This window comes from Onychomys torridus, chromosome 11, assembly GCF_903995425.1.
Source record: "Onychomys torridus chromosome 11, mOncTor1.1, whole genome shotgun sequence".
NCBI classification, from domain to species: domain Eukaryota; kingdom Metazoa; phylum Chordata; class Mammalia; order Rodentia; family Cricetidae; genus Onychomys; species Onychomys torridus.
In genome coordinates, this window is record NC_050453.1 from 55,311,263 (window position 1) to 55,333,438 (window position 22,176).

A 22,176-nucleotide genomic window follows, 5' to 3' on the forward strand; every position below is an offset into this window, starting at 1 on the left:
TGTAGTTGTCTTAGAGTTGAAACTGCCAAGAGAAGCAGAGATTGACCTAACCGTCTTGCTTTCTAACCTCAGGTTTTTCATTGACCACGCCGCTGCCTCACCTTTCACAGCAGCCCAACTTGCAGACGTCCTCTGCCAGAGGAGCTGACACCCAGACACTCAGCAGCCAGGCTGACCTCACCACACTCATGCCTGCTCCGGGCAGGCCTGACCCACCAGGTTTGCGCGCTCTTTAGACATGCACAAATACGAAAAGTACTGACGGTCGCTTCCCTTTTTAAGAATGGCGTGAGGAGCTGTGGCCACCTGTTCAATGTGGAACACTTCTCGCTGATGAATTAGTAATTTTATAGTTATCCTCAGGGTGCAAACCGGGTGACAAAAGATGTTCTAACAGAGATGAAGTAATGCTCACGGGCGGAGGCTACCACAATGTTCTATGTTTCTACAGTTGTTGTTGTTGTTTAGTGAAGACTTCATCCTCTAGTAATAAAGAATAATGTATGTAAGTCCATAAGACCTTGAGCCAATAAAGAGCTGTCAGGAATGAAATATTTCTTATCCATAAAAGGGCACTGAAAACTTATTACCATAATGTCATTGTCTATCATTTAGGGAATGAGAAAAAGGAGAAGCAGACACAAATTTCCCATACAGATAAGATTCCTTTTTCTTACCTCTTCTTAAAACAAGGCAACATATTCTTTCCTTTCTTGTCCCAAACCAGAGTCTAGATAACTTCGAAGTGTTCCTTTATATGGGATAAATTTAAGGATGTCCTTTCTCAGGCCATAATTCCATAATGTCCTACATAGACATACACTCAGTGGCCTGAGTGCTTGGCAGCGAGTTAGACATATAACAGAGGCCTGCTGGCTGGCAGCAAAGAGTCTTGCTTCAGGATAAATCAAGCATAGAGGTCAAATTCACACATAGGATAATTATTATTTTGAAACACTAATATTGTTCCCTTGGCCTAAAAGCCACCACAGGCAGTCTACAACCTTCAAACAAGGCAAAGAGAGGCCTCATCTGATCCTACTACTCCAGCAGAGCAAAATGGACCTGGTCCTTTTTTTAGCAAATCCATAGACATAGAAAGCAGAGAAGGAAAGAAGCCATGAATAGAAGCACGCTCTGAGGGCTACTTGCCACACAAACCAACCTGCTCTGCCAAGAGCAAATAATTCTTCTTGGCCCATTGGCTAATTTCACTAATTAAAAGGTCTGTCCCATGCCATCCATATAATTAAAATGAAAAATGCGATTCTTAAGTGGGTGGCTGAGATTACCTACTTAGTAAGGAAAATGTAGTTTTCAAATGAAGGGGGACTCTAGAAATTCTGAAGACAGTTTAGCAGGGTCTCTCAACATCAGAGGCACAAGATATGATTGGGAGGGACAAGTGTCTAGAAAGAGGGAGAAGCAGTAAATAAGGTGCGAAGCTAGTGGGAGGAACCGTCTGCTTTTGAGATTCCACAGGTGGCCAGTTTGTGTCTAAATGAAGCTTGAAAAGGCTGCCTGCATACCTCTTCCTTCTCCCCTATGACTGTGGATCCTTACATTCTTTCTAGAACTAGTGAATGAATGCTCCGTGTAGTCATTCTGCGCCATGGTTTTCTTACAGCTGGGAGCGTTCAGTGGCGTTTGAAGAGCAGGCCAAAAGCAAACTCAATTGCATGGAACTTCATTTCCACTTCTCAAACCATATGTGTGATAACTTATGGATTCAATCCATCTGCAAATGGGAGAGATTTGGCATAGTCTTAGCAAAGTGGTTTAGATAACAGCCATGGGCCACTGAGGATACAGAACACTGTGCACCAAAACACACATACACTGACCTCAAATGTGAGGCTAAGTTCATAACACTGAACCGGGGGATCTTGACAGTGAAGTCACCAGACAAGATCCCCAGGAGGAGCTAGCTCTACTTCTTTTGCTTTCTCCATGTCAGCTAGCACAAAGCTAGTCACCTGATGGGTGACTAACGTGGTTTGCTTATTGCTGATGCTGGCTGTGATATATGAGGGAAACATGTAACAGGCATGAAATGTTCTGATGCCTGACAGTGGATTTCTAAGCAGGATATGCAACTCTTTTAGCTACATTGCTCGGCACTCTGCCCAAAATTGGGAAATAAGGGGATTATATCAGACTAATGGGCAGTGTGCTGATATAAAACCAATTTGTTATCTTCCTGGCATGGGAGCCTTCTTAGTAAAATGTTGTATTTGACCAGAATCCAATACCCAGGAAAAGCCTGGGCCTCTGATGCCAAATAGGCCAGAGACCATTTAGCTCAATTTCAGGGAATTTACTCTCAGCACCTGCACACAGGGCTTCCCTCCCCAAAGTGGCATAGCCACCTAAGACTCTAAACAGGTGCTAGGCCATATTCCCTCCTGGGCAACCTTAAATGGCCTTAGCATCTCCAAGACAGCATCCTTCTCTTCTCTTTGAAATACTTTTAATATCACATAAGGCAGCACTTGACTGGGAGTTTGGACCTCCTTGGCCTGTCCAAGCTGTTTCTCAAGACCCTAACTAATTTTTTTTTGTTTGTTTGTTTTTACGTTTTCTGTCAACTCGTACATGATCTGTACAGGTGTCTGCCTCTGAGTTCATCTTTCAGCAAGTTCTCATATTGCTAGCACAGTCTATGTAATTAGGACTATGGGATGGGTTGGGTTATAGTTAGTGTTTGGCTAAATAGTGTGCTGCAGTAGTAGGTATACCAGATAGCTCATTGCTCTGCCTTAGTTCCATAATCACATCCATGTCAGCATGTGGCATGATGGAGTGACAGTGTTGGTGACCTTTCTGATTACAGGTGCATCAGAGGAGATGACTACATTGGGGACCATTCCTGCAGACACAGCCCTTCCTGCAGACACCCTCATGCTTGCACGCAACAACTCTGCTGCCTTACCTACACGCACCTCCAACATCAGCACCACAGATATCTCCTCAGGTGTGGCCATTATGTGGCATATGTTTTAGGCTATGGAGACTCCAAACTTGAGTGTAACTCTCATTTTATTCCAGATACTACTTTCAGATTTCCTATCCTTTTTAATCATCTTGATAAGAAATTAGGCAAAATAAACTTATGAGGAAGCTTTTTGGGGATAATTGCAGTTTTACTATTATTGTAAAGTTCATGACTAAGAAATAGATAATATTACATTCATGGCCTGTAGCTCTGTGATCAAATCCATCTGCCTCAGTTTTCTAGACAATCTAGGACAAGTAACTCATTTCCTTTCTGTGAAAAAAAAAAACCCTATTAAATTCATTTCATAAATTTCAAAATTGATTTGAAGACTATACATGCAACAGGTTTAATAAAATGGATGTAAGAAAAGCAGCCATTGGTCCCATTAGTATCTAAAATAAAGAGAGCTGTAATTCAACAGAAAATGCTTTCTTGAGGAAAATTATTTTTCTAGGTAAGAGTTATACTAAGGAGCAAATAACTTGCCCTTTAATTTGTGATCTAATATTTCCAATTACTTGCAATGTGTGTTATCGGAACAATTTGTGCATAAGTCTTTGGCTCACTTTGTTATTTTGGAAAGTATCAATTCAAATGCGGGAAGAATCACTTATCTTTGCTAAAGAGTTTTTTCCTCAAGCTTCAAGGTAATAAACTCATTGACTTTTATCCTTTTGTTCATTTCCTTACAGGTGGCAACCTTATAACCACTGCATCATCCACTCTGGGCCTTACAACCACTGACGTTCCAAGCACAATAGGTGATAACCTTACCCTCAGTCATGCAGGCACACCTCTGCCATGGCTGGGCATGTCCTCACAGGCTCTCTGGCTGTCTCTACTTCAGGCTGCCTTTTTAGTGGAACCTTAAGTTCTAATTCTGATGGTCACAGAGCAGAATCTAGACACTGATGCAGTAGCTGAGGCCACTAGGATATAGTATCATTTCCATGCCTCCCCTGTGACATTTATGAGAACCCACATAAGCAATAGCCAAGTCTGTTAGAACTTATTTCTCTGAAGGGCAGATGTAGTGTATGATGAGGAATTTTATCAAAGCCTGTACCCTGGAAGATCTGTGGCAGTGACATTGTTTAGGGTCAGGAAGCCAGTGCAGGCAAGCCCACCATTCTCCCCAGATTCTTCCAACTTTGAGAAGATTAGCAGAAATACTTTTGCTTGCATGGACTCAGACTCCCACCTTTTCCATTAAATCAGTGGTTCTCATCCTGGAGGTTAAATGGCTCTTTCACAGGAGTCGCCTAAGACCATCAGAAATATCAGATATTTATGATTCATAACAGCAAAATTATAGTTATGAAGTAGCAAAAAAAAGGATTTTTATGGCTGGGGGTCATCACAACATGAGGAGCTGTATTAAAGGGTCATAGCATTAGGAAGGTTGAGAACCACTGAGTTACATTCATATATTACAATTACAATTGTAATTATGATCTTACAAGGAAATTGCTGTAAGATAATTTAGCTACTCTGGATCTTGTGTGTAGGGAGAATATAGAGGTTCAACGTGGGAGCAAAGCAGTCTTTATCTATTAACATCATTTGATGAAAAACAACAACCACAACATTGCTTCATAGGGGTTATAGTTAAGGAAATGGAGTTTGAGACCAACAAATTGAATGAAGACTTTTAAACTATTTTGGCAATTTTTAGATTTGATCCAGTCACCAAGCTGACATCAGATCTATACCCCAAAGTCTACATATTGTGACAGTCACAGTTCTGTTTATTTTGTATTTTAATGAAGACAATTTATAGTTAGCTCATTGGTTTATAATATCTGCATGTTTGAGGGGAAAATAAGATATTAAGCAAACTGCATTATGTATGAAACCTAAAATGGAAAGTCTATGAGGCAGGTTCTCAAAGATGAACACAGCAAATACCTTTTAAAATAACATTTCAGTAATTTGCCTCTTTCCTTTTTCATCTCTATTACAGCTATCACTCCAACCAAGCCAACATGTGGTAAGTGTGTTGACCCAAAGGTAGCCTCTGTCACTTGGGAACAGCATTTCAATAATTTCTCTCTTTCTTCTTAATGCACTGTTTCTATTTTTCATGGTTAGCTCTAGATTTTAAGAGTCACTGCCTTTCCTTTTCTTCCTCTCCTTATGGTGGAAGCCAAGTTTGTCTTCATGGCCAGTGTCACCCTTCCATATTCTTTTGAATCTCAGCACTGCAGTCAGGTCCCCATTCACTCGGAGTCAAGGGCAGCCTCCATTGGTTTGTTTCCTTAACATGATGTCTCAAGTTCCAGCTCCCTTGCTCTCCCTCTGTATCACCATCTCCTCACTTACACACTTGCCTTGAGTCAAATGGAGCTGCCTTTCTCTTTAAGATTCCTGACCCATGTATCCCTTGCTTTTTTTCCTCTACATTTGGAGTTCTTTCATATTCCTCCTTTTTGGTGCCTGCATTTGTTTTTCTGATACCTTGCTCATACTTGAAAAATCAGTCTAAGTCATCTAGACTTTTTTCATGTCCTCCAATCTGAATAGATGTCTCTCGTTTTGCTCTTACATTATTTGCTGTCTAATCTTATTTTACATCTTTGCTTAGCTCTTGTAATTCAGTCTGTGTCCATCTTGGTTTAATACTTCACCTTCTAAAAGCCAATTTCATCTGATTTATTGTTGTACTCCTAGTATTTAAGACAAAGTGCATACAAGTATATAGGAGGTCTTAAGATGAGTGTATAGTGCTTGCCACAGAACCATAGGGACATGAGTTCCAATCCCCAGTGCCTATGTAAAAAGGTGAACTTGGCAGCAGATGTCTGTCAGCCTAATGCTGGGGTGAAGGTAAGAGGATCCCTGGGGTTGCTGGCCTGATAATGTTGCTCAATCAGAGAAAGGCCCTATCTCATAAAATTAGATCAAGAGAAATAGAGAAGATGCCTGATGTCACTTTCTGGTCTCCATATTCGTGTACACATGTATATGTGTACTCCTTCACATACATGCACAAATGAACATGTATACATGTACACACACACACACACACAAATCACTTTTAAAATGGGTATGTAAATTAATAGTTGTTTAAAAGAAATTTTTGCCAGTCAATAGAAATTGTTGACACTAACCAAAAGGATTTATGAAGGATTTAGTATCATGTGTAATAATATTATGTATGTAATGCAAACAGTGAGAACTCATGGTCTCTGAATAATTCATGAAGAGGGAACTAAATGGTCTATAAAGACACTTAAAAAAAACAAAAGTAGTTATAAATCAAGGATTTAGTTTTTCCATATGAGTTCACCACTAGATAAATTGATTTGTCAGTTAATTCAACAAATAATTATTGAATTCTTGCTAATAACAGACAGATATATTATCATGGACCTGAGTTGATGACAATGATCAAAATAGACTAGTTTTGGCTCTCAGGGCCTTTACAGTTTAGCAAGCAAGACAAATGTAAATCCAATAATCATCCAAGCAGAGACTGGGACCCTTCATAGGAAAGGAGAATCATGAAATAATGACTTAGGAGCACGTGATACATTTCTTATAGTTTACATACTTCTGAGGATATTGTGTCATAGTCTATAATCTGATTTGGTGATATTTTGGTATCTTATGTTCTGCTCTTAGCCACAATTTGCTAATTGTTCTTTACTTCTGCATACGTTAATGAACTAACTGTTTTGTAGATCATTCTCTGCACAAAAGAATATGTTAGGGCATTCTTATCCAACAGAGTCTCATTCATTCTGAACAGTGATAATACTAATTTTCTGGTTTTTTTTCCAGATGAAAAATTTGGGAACATTACTGTGCATTACCACTATAACAGTAATAATCAGCTTTTTGAGGCAGAGCTAAAAGGTGACAAAACCCACAAAAACTCATGTGAAATTGTGGATTGCAAAGAACTTAAAAATCTAAAAGGATGCTCACGGAAAAAATTCAACATGTCAGATAGTTCATGTACTCCAGCTAAAATGATAGAGTTAGATGTACCACCAGGTGAATGCCAATTTCTTTCTATCTGTGTATTTAGAACAACAGTGTGATTTCATGCTTGTGTTATGGTGCTCCTGAGAGTTTCTCCTGAGAGACAAAGAACAGGGGGGGGGGAGGAGAGGGAGGGAGAGGGAGAGGAGACAGAGAGACAGAGACAGGCACAGACAGACACAGAGACAGAGAGAGAGACAGAGAGGAAGTCAGCATTGATAAGAATGTGAGTTCCCTGCTGAGAACCCTGGAGAGCATGAAGAAATACATATTTACTCTTTAGTGCCATCACTTTGTTTTCAAAAAGGATCCTAGCCCAGCAGTGGTGGCACACGCCTTTAATCCTAGCACTTGGGAGGCAAAGGCTGGCAGATCGGAGTTCAAGGCCAGCCTAGACTATAGAACAAGTTCTAGGGCAGCCAGAACTACACAGAGAAACCCTGTCTCAAAACTCGAAACAAAAAGCAAAAAGACAACAACAACAAAGAGGTTCCTATGGATTAAAAACAGCCTATTTGTAAAGTAATTATACATGAGATTTCTCGTTCTTCTTTTTAAATTCATAATGTTCTTTGTCCTCCCCTGCCTCCAGAAGTTTCTTATGTATATTAGGGAAAAGAACAAACTTAAATATTTAATGTTTTTGAAAAAAGAAAGAAACCAAAGGGAGAGTTCTACTTATGTTAATACCAAAATTGTAATCCCAGCATGTGGAAGGCCAAGGCAGAAGTATTTCCATGTGTTCAAAGCCATCCCGGGTTACATAGTGAGTTCCAAGCTAGCCTGAGCTACAATGCAAGATGAGACCATGTCTCCAAAACCCAAAACAGATTACCAAACAAGCCTCAAAACCCCATAAACATTTTTTTCAAATGGGAAAAATCGGCTAATTTATCTAATTGCTTCCTCAAGTTTCGTTTATAAAAGTGGCATGGGTTCTACTGAAAAACAGCACACATTTCTATTAAAATATGTGGTACGGGACAAACATATCATAACATGTTTGATTTCAGAGTGTTTAGTTAGAGGTGGCACACCTTCACACTAGGAACTGTAACCTAAGGGCACTTCTATGTTTTATTGACAGGGCGTGAGAACTTTACCCTGAAGAACTGCACAGAGCCAGTAAAAGCTGATACTACAATTTGTTTGAAGTGGGAAGCAAACTACTTCAACTGTGAGAGCAGAAAACTTTCATACAGATTCCACTGTGATAATGGTAGGATATTGAGTAAAGAAATTCTATCATCAGAAGTTAGTCCAGACATGGCTTAAATGTTCTTTCTATATACTTGCCCTCCTCCCCTGACCCTCAGTGATCTGTGATAAATCAGAATATAATAACTCCATTATCTGCCACTGAAACAAATTCACAAAATAGAAAAAACAAAAAGAAAAAAAACCAAAGCAACCATGGATGGTAACTATAGAAAAAAATCAAAACTAATTGAAAGAATTTTCTTGATTACTGTTATATACCAGACATCATTGGAAGGATGATAAGACAAGGAAATTATAAAAGAGTAATGGTATCCATATTCTGTAGACAGGAAACAGAATATTATATAGATCCAGAGGTTACTTTCTCACACTTTAATCAACAAAAATTATTTGCTAGTTCAAGAATGTTCAGGTAACAAGGAAAACATGTTTCTAGGAATGAACTTGAGTCTCTACAAAGTAGAGTTTCTTTTAAAATACATTTGAATTCAATGAGTTGGATTCTTTGTCTGCCTGACATCAAGCCACTTGCCAGGACACACTTGGCAAGATAGAAAGATGTATGTATACCTCTGTGCACACACACAGAGGCAGAAGAGGAAAGTATGATGCTGATTGTCATCATCATGCCAATGGGAAGATGCTAAGCTATGCTTTAATCAGTGTGTCCAAAGCTGGAACAAATATATAATGAGCTATCAATTTTTAAAAAGTAAAGAAAATCTGCTTAAGCAAAGGCTAAATGAGGCATAATCCTGGTTTCTCAACAGAGTTGAGTGTAGTAGTGCTATTTGCAGGATCTTGGGCTTATTATTCTATCATTCACAGAGGCTTTGCTCCAATATTAAGTCTTAAACACATGGCATCAGAAAAGAAGTCCACACCCTGTGTGTCATTTCATATACTCATGTGCAATACTTATTTTTTTGCAGGTCTTTCAAGCGACTCTTCAATAATTGAGCTTACAGGTCTTACACCCCAAAGAACTTACAATTGTGTTGCAGAAATCCTCTATAATAACGCAATAATTTTCCAAGAAAATAAATCTGTGGAGACAGATTTGGGGAGTGAGTACATTACTTACATTTATAAGATTAAAAAAAATTCTGTTTTTTTTTTTTTTTTATGGGCTTACGGGTATTTGGGAAATCACAGAAAATAGAGAAGAAAATTTTTGAAATTAATTTTAAGGTGAATTGAAAAATAATTATGCAAACCTACAGTTGTTCTTTTTCTGTTGTTCAAAGTGTATATGTTGCAAGACTGCTGGAAACAGTTGAAATGGTTTGCATGGATTGTTCCCATTTTCTTCATTTCCTCTTCCTTTTATAACATTCTTCACTCTGGGTTCTTACACCTCTTCCCCTAGTACTGTCCTCTCCGTAGTAGAAGTAAGCAAATCGACCAGCATAGCCCTGGCAAATCAAAGTGCAGAATATGAAACAGGATCTGTAGCTATCAAATTTCTGGCAATATCATTAATAACAAGATAAAGCTTAAATGGAAAGAGGTTCCAGAAAATAATAGCATTTGGGAAGACAGAAGTGAGAAATTCCAAATAAATTTAAAATTTGCTAGTAAATGTTAATTTTGAAAAAGGTGATTAATAAATGATCAACTATGAAGAAGACAACAGGTACCATTGCTCACAAACAGTAAAGACATTTTTAGAATAAAGATTTGTGTATATCAGTGGAAGGAAAGGAGGAGAAGAGAAGCAGTAGGAAAGGGGGAAAGCAGGGAGGGAGGGAGAAGGGGAAGGAGGGAGAGAAGAGGTAGAGAGACAGAAAGCGAGAGTTGGAGGGAGGGAAGGAAGGATGGAGGGAGGAAGAAAGGGAAGGGAAGGAGGGAGGGAGGGAGGGAGGGAGGGAGAGAAACAGAAATAAAAAGCGAGGTATGATGGGAGATATTTTAGGTGCTTGGGAGGTTGAGACAGGGTGATCCAAAGTTGAAGGCCTTCCTGGACAGCTTACTGAGACCTACATCATGTATGAAGTCTTGCCTGAGATAATGCAACCCTGTCATTGAAAACAACTGGAACAATAACAGCAACCCACTCCACAAAAATATGACTTTCTGGTATTTTACTCACATGATTCTAATTTGTTTCATAGCTGAGGACAAAGGGGATGCCCAAATCCAAGTCTCCTATCCCTCCAAACTAACATTAACTATACCAAGGTAAATAAAGCTGCAGGGTAACCAGAGAAGTTTAATATCATGTGGGTAGTAAAAACTTTGAGTGAGGCCAGGGAGATTGTCCAGTGGGTAAAGGTGCTTGCTGCCCAGCCTGAAGACCTGAGTTTGTTCACAGGATGCACATGGTAGAAGGAAATAACCAATTTCTGCAAATTGTTTTCTCACCTTCATATGGGCGCGCACGCACACACACACACACACACACACACACACACACATACACATACACACACATATACTCAGAAATGGACACAGACAAATAAATAAACAAACAAACAAACAAAGATTAGCACAACCTTTTAAAATCAGTGTAACATGGTGAATCTTTAAAAAAAGTCTATATTTAATAAAATACAAGTCATTTCAGTTAATTGTTTTAATATTCCTATAGAGAAAGGATATCAAATGGCCATCAGTCATCGTGTCTCAACACACACACAAATGTTCCCGTTGCTCTAAAAGCTAAAGTTATGAAGTACCTAATTAAAAGCATGTGAGCTACTCTGTGTATCTTCAGAATTGGCACGTTTTCTTAAGAAAAAAAGCAAGAATCATAAAAAGATCTATAAATTTGACTTCATACTTGAATACTCCTCTTTGAAGTGATTGAAGGAAATAGCATATAAATTGTGTACTGTGAGAAAGTATCCATGATTTATTTATATTTGACATGGACAATTTCCCAAAATATATAGAAATAACTTTCAGTTACAAAGCAAGACACCAAATATTCTAATTGAAACACAGGAAAGCATTTTGACTGTCCATTTCCCAAAAGATATACAAATGGTGACTGAGCTCATGGAAAATTGCCCAGCCTCATTAGCCAGCTGAGAAAGGAAAGGGAAAACAAGATGGAGATTGTATACATAGCCACTATCAAAAGACTGACAATATTATTGATGAGAATGTAGCAATTCACCCAATGTAAGAAGAAAAACTATATCTGCAAAGGAAAGTGGATTCGTGCATATGCATCCACTCTTAGAAAGATCTCAAACAGCCACTAAGTGTTTGATAATAGAGGAAACATGCTGTAAGTTAATGAAGAACACTGCTTATCTTTCCTTGCTCTAATGAGACAGTTACCATATAAAGATAAAATATTCATTTAGACCACGAGTTTGGAAATTTCAGTTCAAGACATTGTGGCACTGGGTCTCTGGTAGGGCCACTGGCTAATGGTTGTAGGGATGTATCTTGAAGGGAACTACTCATCTTGTGTGTCATGAAGGAAAAAGAAAAGAGAAGAATGGGGACCCTTGATTCCATTTGAGGGTGTGCTTTCAAGGACCCAAAGATTTTACACTAGGCCTTACCTCTCCTACAGCCCACTAAGACATGTGATGTTCAGCATCCAACTCATAGCCTTACTGATCACTAAAAAGACATAGTTATGATTTGTAAAAAAAAAAAAAAAATAGAAGTGCTATTTAAAACCAATATAATATGTGCAAAATGTTACTATTTAATTCTATTTATATATAATGAATACAAAGCTATGTTCAATCTATAGCATTATAAAGTAGATCAGAGAATATGTGGTGTCTCAAGAGAGCTCATTTTGACTGTCAAGTGGCATAGAAGGACAATAGAAATGTTCTATATTAATTGTGATGGTAACACAAGGATTCATAATCTCATAACTCATCAAGCTACACCTTAAGCAAGTGTCAGTGAATGTAAATTATGTCTCATTAATTATATTTAGATGTTTTGCACAGCAATATCTGAAAATACCAAAATAGCTGAACAACAGTATCTGTGAGAAAAGAATATTCTTAGGTATTCTTCAAATCAGTGGAATGTCTAGGTTTCCTATTGCTGCTTAGAGAGAAATATACTCTATGAAAGAGATCTAGTCAAAGGAAACAGCACAAGTCTAAAGACTTCATTGAGATTTTATTAATTCACAATCAGTCAAAAAATGGCTGTTAGTGATTCCAGGTTGTTATGTAAATACTATTTTTCCAGTGTCTTATTTTTTACATTGTAACTCTTTTCTTTTTCTTTCTTTTAAACAGCTCCAGAGAAGCCCCAAAACTTTTCGTGTGGGAGTATAGAGAAGAACAAAACATTAGTTACCTGGAATCACCCTTCAACTTTACTCCATGGTTATTATTTATGTTCCAATAAGACCAATTCAGGTAATTTTGTACAATGTAATTCCCACAAAGGAAGACAAATCAATAATTTTTAAATGCTAGCACTATGGTTTTAGCCAGGGAGATACAGGGCTTTTATGTAGATGGTGAGAGATTTCTGTATGTCTCAGTTTCAGAACTGTCATTCACAAAGAACTTTCCAGCTTCAATGTAGCAAAAAGCAAGAACATTCCTAACACTTGTTTATTTTTCTTAATCTTTCTTAACTTTAATCTTGACATTTGAAAGAACAAAGAAGGAAAATTTTCTTACAAATAATACTTGTTGTTCCCATCTTGCACACATCATGTAATTGGTCTACACTATTTTGAACTCATCACTCAAGTGATAAACACCCTAGATAAACAAGCATACAAGTGCAGACATACAATCTGTGTGAATAAAAATGAAGGTCATCCCATCTAACCACTCAAAGTGGAAACTTGGGTAACTTTAGTTCTTAGTTAGTCTGCTTCAGAAATTAACGTAGTCCCCCAAATGTGGCATGACTAGCTTTAGATAAGTCTGCTTAGATGAACAGATATCTCCTGGAGAAGATCAAATATCTAGAACATTTATGGAAAGCAATAGGCAGGATTGGAGCCTCTCAAAGCAGCCTGCACATCAGACAGACCTTTACCTCTGGGCCAGTGTTGTGATGAACTAAGCACTCACAGATTCCTTTCTGTGTTTAGCTGGAAGAAATCAGACAGATGTCTCAAAATTTGAAAACTAAAGATCCATTTTTGTACATTCTTACATTTTGATGACATTTCCCTCCTTATTCTTGAAATCATAATAATCAAATGACTAAAAGAAAGTTAAGAGGCATATTATCCCTAGCCCGTGTTATGGAGAGAAAATATAAGCAGTGTATTTGAGTGTATAAATCAAAAGTAGATGGAAAAGACAGGAGAAGTAGAGATTCTACGAAGATAAAACAGAGGGCCTACTTAGGTCCTCTGCTTTGTCGGATGTGTGTTTTATGGATCTTTCTGCGTGGCTTTTTCAAGAATACACTGTTTGGTTTTTCTTTCTGGTTTTAAGATTTTTCTACTACTCTATTTTGCTGTACTTCCAGTTTGATGTATTCTTAACTGCACTGCTTGTATATCAGAGTGTGTGGTAGAGTTACTTGTGTATATGGTTTATTTGAATTCTGTATAGTCTGAAAAATCCATTTTTGTACTGAATAGCATAATTAGGGTAAGGACAGGATGAGTGATTAAGTTTGGAGAGTTTTGTATGTCTACAGCCAGTATAAGGCCCTTCTTACTGTCACTTACGTATTCAACTGTTCAAACATAATGCTTGCACGTGGTTTAAGGGGAATGAAGGGAGCTAGCGCAATATGTATCTTCTAGTCTCCCAAACTGTGCACTGTTAACAGAATTGATCCTCCACTCTGGATTGTGTCAAGACCACATTAAAGATCCATTGAAGCTGTCCCCCCCCCCCCCATTGTATGATCTCTGACTTTGACTGCAGTTAAAGTGATTTGCCAGTCACTGAAGACTGCTTGGCTTCTCTGTTTTCTCACTCATGTCTAAGGTGTGCTTCAGGGAGCTCAACATCCAGTTTATCTGGATGACTTGGCAGGATCCTAGCATCATTCAGTCCTTTAAGCTAAGCACCCTAGTCCAGGTGAAAAGCCCTATTCAGAATTCACAGGTCTAAAGTCTTTGAAATGAAGGCCTTTATATCAAATTTTACGTTTCATCTCATCATTTCACAATGCAATTATTTCAATATCTTCAAAAGTTAGAAGAGAATAGAGATATATATCCAGTATTTATTTCGCCTGGGATATCTGGTGATTTTATTATGTTCTACTTTATTTTTCATATGGTCTACTATCTCAAGAGGTTTGTATGATGAAAATCGGATTAACACAATTTTAGATGATTTTTAAACAGCTTCAGGTGAGATTCCTGACATTGTTATATTCATGGTTTTATCATATGCTATATCTTGAGAAGCTGTAGTTTTGTTTCATCAACTTAACAACACCTAGTGACAAGAAGATCCCCCCCCTCTGCCCCGCATCCCTGAATCATTGAGGAAGAGGCATTTTCAGCTTTGTGTATTCAAATGACTAATTTTTAAGAGCTATTAAAAACAATGTGCATATTTTGAAACAGTGTATTTTCAATAATCCCATTGGGACAAGCATGTCTATACTGTTTGAAATAGTCTCCATGAAGACACTTTAGAGGAGATCAAGTCTGGAAATTATCAGTTCATTTCTCATATTAGTCTATAATATATATTATATATAGTGTATAAATATTCATAATATATATATATTTAGCACTGGTTACAAAAATCACTGTCTTCCTAGGTGTTTTCAAAAGTAGCAGACTTGACTTGGGTTTACTACTTGGTGGGTTTACTACTATTGCTGTATGGGGAAAAAATGAAGCACTGAATGAAATAAGGTGTTAATTTGTTCCCTACAGTTTATTTCTCTGAGACCTGAAAGTATTTGGGTTCATAAAGGAGCCAAGAGTGTTCATGTAAAGCATTGTGGAATGTATTAGTGAGGGTTCTTCACTGGAAGAGAATCAAGGGAATGTGTCTAACAATAATTAGATTAGCTAACACAGTCTGAGACTGGGTTGTCCTTCAGTGTCCATCTGCCAGCTACAGAGACAGGAAAAGCAGTAGCTGTTCAGTGCAAGAAGTTTGGAACCTCAGAAAGGAGGGACCACAGTCCAAAGGCTGAAGGCCTAAGAGCCCCCCTGCAGAGTCCCTACTGTCAGCTGTGTTCAAAATTAAAAAGGTGTGTGATGCTAGCAAAAGCTGAAAGTGTGTCCACTCAAGAAGAGTCTGTCCTTCACTCATGAGACAGTTTCATCCTTATTCCACATTCATTTAGGCCCCCATCTAATGGGACAGTGCTATCCATAGCCAGGACAGATCTTTCTCACTCTTTCACAGAACCATGTGCCAGTCATGTCTCACAACACATCACAGACATGCAAGTGTGTCCTACCAATTTTTAAGGCTTTTCTCAATCCAAAGAAGTTGTTACTCAAGATTAACCATGACATACCCTTTCAACCAAAGCTTGAAATCCTTAGTAATTTGAAGCAAACACCCCAAATATTCTGTCCAAACACTAAGAATCTCCATTAGTTACTTATTTTTAAAAGTTTTCAGATTTATTTTTCAAAATTAAAATCAACAATTTCATTTTTGTTATATTAGGTAAAATAGGATTAAATTAAATTATGAAGCTTTGTTTTGGTGCAGAATGCTTGTGAGATTCCATATACAAGCTCATGAATTTAGGTCATCAAATAAAAGCCAAACTGAGCTGGAAATCAGTACCCTTAACCCTTCGATGTTATCCCTGTGATGAAGACATTATCCTAAAAACCAGGCACCACATAAAAATTGTAGCAGAAAGGTCAGAGTGTGTCATCTGACCCTTCCAGTATATGACCTTCTCTGACAGAATTCTCACTATGTGTAAAGCAGACCTGAGCTAGATAACCATGTACCCAGGCTTTGGGGATTTCTGAGAAATAGATACCATTAGAGAAACTGCTTTACCTCACTTATTATTGAGACTTCCTTGGTGATATTCCACTGTAGAAATTTGGTAATAAGTATGTGTTGACTTTTCTGATACTGCTCCTGAAAGCCCAAAGACATAGTTAAGAGCACCAGAGAAGTATGGTCTCAAGACAAAGTTCATGCTTCACCCCACTGTAGGTATTGATTTCCTGCTTTTCTCCAGAGAGCAGATGAAATGGTAAAGGCAGGAGCTCAGTTTCCAGACTTCAGTTGCCTAAGCATCATCCTGGCTTCATTTTCCTTGCCTGTGGTCACAGACAAGTGGCTTAATTTCTCTATGGCTCAGTTTTCTACAAAATACAGCGATGTGACAAATACCAACTTTATAACTATAGTAATGGTTAAATCAGTTAACTCATACATCACACAAACAGTGATTGCCACATGTAGAGTCATTGATCACTTTTTGGTGTTATTGTTATCATTGTAACTACTGTCTAATAACATGCTGCTTAAAATTTCTTTGATATAATTTTTTTCTACTTAAAATGTCAATATGTGCCAGATGTTTTCTTACTTAACATATGCTAGCTCTTCAACCAATGTCCTAAGCCTTAACTTCTCATCCTCACCAAATAGCCAAAATCTGCTGTGCTAGTCATGTTTGTCCATAAGCTCAAAACATCCCTTCTTTCATTTATGATGTTTTGTGGCAATGCAACTCAACAGTAGCATGCTTGTATAGCGTGCACAAGTCCATGGATTAGATCTTAACACCCCCAAAATACCAAGTTTTTCTCTTTCAACTCATTCAGTTTTATTAATCTTTCCATGCAAATCCCAGATCCCAGTTATCATAATTAAGCCTTCTCTCATTCTCATGGCTCCATGAATCACTACAGCCTTAAAATAATGTGAAAAAGTAAGCCTACTTATTGGTGTTCTGATGGCTTCTTCCCTGAAAGGCTGTGTGGCAGTAGCTCATGCTGATGCTCTAAGGTCAGATTTAAGAAGTATCAGAAAAAGTGTGATGAAAACAACCATTCTAAAGCATTACAACTTAATATGTTGTAGTGTTCACTGGGGCCTGTGTTGTGTCAGAAGAGAAAGTCTTCACAAATGTGTCTAAATTAATTGAATATTCTCTGCACTGCATTAATGATATGTCATAACTTTGGATGCTTTCAGATTTTTAGAATAATTGGATTTATTCAATGAATTTTTGAATAATTGTGGTGCTTCTTTTTCACATATATACATACATATTTATATAAACACACATTTACACACACACACACACACACACACACACACATATATATATATGTGTGTATATAATTAAAACACACTTAGACTGTTTTGCTCATCACTCTCCATCTCCTCCCCACCCCATACTTCTCCTGTTCCTCACTTCCAAATTCACAGCCTCCTTTTCTTTTAATTGTTGCTACATATACACGTAAATGAATAAACATGAAAATGCAGCCTGCTGAGCCCATCCAGTGTTGCCTGCAGGTCACTTGATATCAGATAACCAATCAAAAGCATCATCCCTAGGGAAGACGGATTATCCTGATCTCAGCAGTTGCTAATAGCTTGTAGCTCTTTGTTTAAGGTTGGGTCCAATGAGGTTTCCCCCATCCAGGTTTGGATGTTGACTGTTGTTGGAACTGTTCACCTCTCATTGGATAGCTATGCTGTTGAAATTTCATAGGTGTAGGTTTCCTGTCATAGCTAGAAGACACTATTACACAGTAGATTTCTTGGTCCTCTGGCTTTTGCAGTCTTTCTGCTATCCTTCTTCCTTGAAGAAAAGAAGTTTCTTTGATGAGGGGTAAGAAGTACACTTACTTGAGTATGACAATATGTATTCAGAATTTAGATAGGTGGAGTACTGGGTTAGGGAAGTGCCAGAGGTAGTGTTCCTCTAGATTCTATGACCAAACTCATCACACATAGTTGCCTATGTTTACAGTACCAGCTGTAATTTTCCTCCTGTTAAGTGGGCCTTAAGTCCAACTAGACAGCTATTGCTTACTGCCAAGATCTGTATACCACTATTGCCCTGTTGGGGATGTCTTTCTGTGCTGGTCATTGTTGTTGTTCATAGATGTCACAGCTAGGTAGGACTACTGATTGTTTCCCTCCTTTAGTAGCTTGCATATCATCTGGTACTAAGAAAGCTAGTCCTCAGGGAGTAGGTTTCCAGTTCAGTTCTAGTAATGTCCTCCCTCCTTCTCATGGCCCCATGAATTTTGTGGTGTCATTAGCCACAGGGACTTAGCTTCAGTTATGGGTAAATATAAAGTAATGATTACCTGTGTCTTCTTCAAGCATCCTTAGTGTTTTATATTACTCTTCCCTCCCTCCTTTTCTGTGTTTCCCCCTTCCCTTATTAAAGTCCCCATTTGCATTTCACATCTCCCTCTTCATATCACCTGTATCCTGCTGTCCCCTCTCTAGAAACTCACTCTCCAGTCCCTTTGTATTTTCCTGGCTCCTGCAGTTACTCCAGGTTGTATACTCACATCTAAAGATTTGGAGCTGGGAACAAAGGTGAAAGACAACATGTGGCGCCAGCCATTCTGTACAAATTCACTCAATATTCGGAGTCTGCTTGGAATGATAGAATGTAAAAATCTAGTTATATACATAGGGATCCTGACTTTCAGAAACTTACTAAATTCTTTTTTCCTTTTAATTTTAGAAAAATGTGAAGAGGTGGCAAAGAATGAAAACAAGTCTGAAGTGAACGCCCTGAAACCTTACACATACTATCATGTGTCACTCTATGCCTATGTCAAAGGGCAAGTGCAACGTAATGGGACTGCTGAGCAATGCTTCTTCCAGACAAAAGCAGCTGGTAAGTTCTTTGCTTTAATGTTTCTTCCATGAATGGCAAGGAACAACAAATGCCATTTTTTTATGTGCTAGGAATGCATTGATCTTTCTGCTTTGTTTGGGAAATGCAGTGTCCTGGTATGTTTGTTAACATCTCAGATTTGTTTAAAAATATTTCAAAACTACTATTCAAAGTTCACTCTATTTATCAGATATAGTCACAGGGTTGAAGGAACAAAGCTGGAGGCTTCATCAGCCAGTGTGGGTTTTTTTGTTTTTGTTTTTGTTTTTTGTTTTTTTTTTTTTGTGTGTGTAAGACTTCAAGCACTTAAGCCCCTCAGCAACTTAGATTAAAAGTTCTCACTTTACTATCCAGAAACACTAACTGCACCGAGATACTGAATGATGACCTTTAGTCACGTGACAAAACGTTTAATAATATACAGCTTTTTTTAAATGTCATATTTTACACTGGACATTTGAATGGTTTTGCTTCCAATGTGGTGTTCCCATAGTTTGTGGAAACAAACCTAGATTAGTGTCTAAGGTAACTGCTAATCTCAATTAGGGGCAGGGAAGAAGAAAGAGTCTGGGGTTATGGTAGGATCTATGACTATAGGACCTAATGAGCACCAGATTCTCGGAGAAAAAAAAAATGTCAGTGTTAAAACATTCTCCACATCACCAAGGCTCAGGGTTTAAATGACTAAATCCTAAAATCCTAGTATAGAGAGGAAAAGTGTACACATAATCCCACCACTAGTTCAGGAACTGTTGGCATTTGGTAACTACTAGAGAAGGAGAGTCAGTTACCTTTAATGATGTGACCCTTGATAGGCTGACCACACATTAAGACAGGCCCCAAGCCCAAGAACTAGCTTGAGGGGCAAGAAGAAGAAGAAGAAACTCAAAACTGCATGGGTGGTAAGGCAAGCAGATTGGGGGAAGAGGCGCTGGGGTGTGTATGTATGAGTAGGCTCAAATATATACTGTATGAGAATTTCAAAGAATTAATAAAAGTATTGAGAATTTTCCAAGTCCTACAGCTATATGCTATTGTTGCCTTCCCAGGTTTCTGGGATGTCAAAGAAATGTAAGTTGTTTTTTGCCTCAAGAATATCATCTGGTGTTGAGTAGGATACTCAGGAGAGGAGGAGGACTGGGCTGTACAGGGGACCTCAAATGTTTCTTAAGCATCCTTCCCTGCCCCTCATTTTCACTTTTCACTGTTACTTAGTTTCACATCCTGTTCTTCAGGGATTGTGCAAACTCTCAGGAGTTTAGCATATCTTACACGTTAATACTTGACGAAGAGTGACTTATTTTTAGATGTTTTAATATAGACTTTGAATCTGTGTTCTCTTGTACAGACCAACATTTAAAATGTTTTACATTGTACTCAGGTTTCAAGTTACTTAAGTTTCCACATATCAAATGATTAAGATAACAAACACTTCTTTATTTTCATAGCGCCAAGCAAGGTCAAAAACTTGAGAGTCACCCGGAAACAACAAAATGTTATAAATGTCATATGTGAGCCTCCTAGTGAAATTAATGGCCCTGGAAAATCTTACATTTTGGAAGTCAAAAGTGGAGATACTTTATTTAAGAAATTCAAGCACCCCACATGCAAATTTGAAGTAGATAATCTCCACTATTCAACTGACTATACATTTCTGGTAAGGTCATGCTTTCCATAATCACTACTTTCCCAAGCTCTATTACAGTGTTTAATGCTAAGTACTTGCATGGCATGAAGGTCAGTGCTTATATGGACTTAAAGATTTCTGATGACTTGTGGAATCAACACTTTAGAACATTCATCAATTTGGCACCAAGCATTTTATCTCTGGAATGAAAAGCAATGTTTTAAGGCAAAATTTTGTTAGAATATTTGCAGCTTCAAAATGATCACTGTAGGGAAGTTGTTGCTCGTGTGCCTGGTAGGAGACAATTCATGAATGAGTAGCAGATCTTACTTTACCGAATATTTATTTTTATTGTTTTCAACTACAAAATTTTGTGTGTGCTTTGAGGTTAGAAAATACTAGAAACAAAATCAAGAAAGCATTTGAACATAATGTGAATGTAAAGAATCTTAAAACATCTGTAATTTCACTGTGGACCATGTATTATAAAGATATTTTGGTTGTTTATAATGAAAATGTTTATGATTAGATAAAATCTTCATTTCTAATATAGTTCAACAAATTTTATTTTTTTCTGTATTATTTCATCATGCTCACCTGTGCACATTTTTGTTAACTTCCAGTAGTTACATGAGGTTCTGCCATGTGCTTTGTATCATAGTCTACTAACAATAACTATATTAAGCTCTAATATACACAGTATTCAGTAAATATTTTTATTGATAAATAGCAACTTATTGTAATATCATTAATAATTTCTACTCAGTACATGAAAAGGCCAACTTAAGGAAGTTAAATCTTACTTTGGCTTCTAGTTTGAGGGAAGGCATCATGGCAGGAGCCTGATAGAACTGGTTATATTGCACCTGTCTTCGCAAAGCAGAGAGAGACGGATGTTGGTGCTCAGCTCACTCCTCTATAATTATTCCATTTAATACCCTATACCTGGTAGGTCTACGGTGCTACATTTTGGGTTGGTTTTGCCTATGCAGTTAACCCTATTCCCTCACAGACATGCCTAGAAATGTATGTCTTAGGTGATTCTAGATCTGGCAAGGTGACAGTCAGTATTAACCATTGTAAGTCTACTTGTCAGCTTGACACCCAAGCAAGTAACTTTTAATCCATAACCTCCCACCTGTTGTGCTTTCCTCTTCTTCCCCTTTAAACTTGCTCATACACTTTCTCCACCAAGCTTCACATTTTCATGTCTCTCCCTTTTTCTTCCTGGAGATCTGAATGAGAGCAGTAAGCAATAGCCGTGCTATAGCTTAAACACTGTGCTGGCATGAGATTTCCCCCACCAAAGAGATTAATCCATCTATTTTTGGTTCACCATTACTCAGTTTCTCAGCCATGGATAGAATCTAGCCAGATTCTTCACCAAAATGTATCATGTAGCTGATGCATTCAACCAACTCCCCATCCAACTCCTGTAACGCCATAGGCTGAACACTTACTATTTGCCATTCTCTTGGCATTCTGGTCTTCAGATTCCTACCACAATTATATATTACATTCTTCTTAAAGCACCCGAGACCTTTTCTAGAATGAATCTCCAAACTCTTTCACCTTTTCACAAATCAGTTCCCAAGGAGTGAGGATCATGTGCTCA

General features: G+C 38.0%; 1 protein-coding gene across 1 annotated transcript in view; it reads left to right on the forward strand.

Moving 5' to 3' along the window:
- Ptprc (protein tyrosine phosphatase receptor type C) overlaps positions 1-22,176 on the forward strand; it is a 106,332-nt gene that overhangs the window by 52,848 nt on the left and 31,308 nt on the right. The window contains exons 4-11 of the mRNA XM_036202276.1: positions 3,691-3,759; positions 4,962-4,988; positions 6,782-6,997; positions 8,073-8,204; positions 9,139-9,273; positions 12,430-12,552; positions 18,779-18,934; positions 20,383-20,591. Coding sequence (XP_036058169.1) covers positions 3,691-3,759; positions 4,962-4,988; positions 6,782-6,997; positions 8,073-8,204; positions 9,139-9,273; positions 12,430-12,552; positions 18,779-18,934; positions 20,383-20,591 — 1,067 coding nt within the window. The remainder of the gene's footprint in view (positions 1-3,690; positions 3,760-4,961; positions 4,989-6,781; positions 6,998-8,072; positions 8,205-9,138; positions 9,274-12,429; positions 12,553-18,778; positions 18,935-20,382; positions 20,592-22,176) is intronic.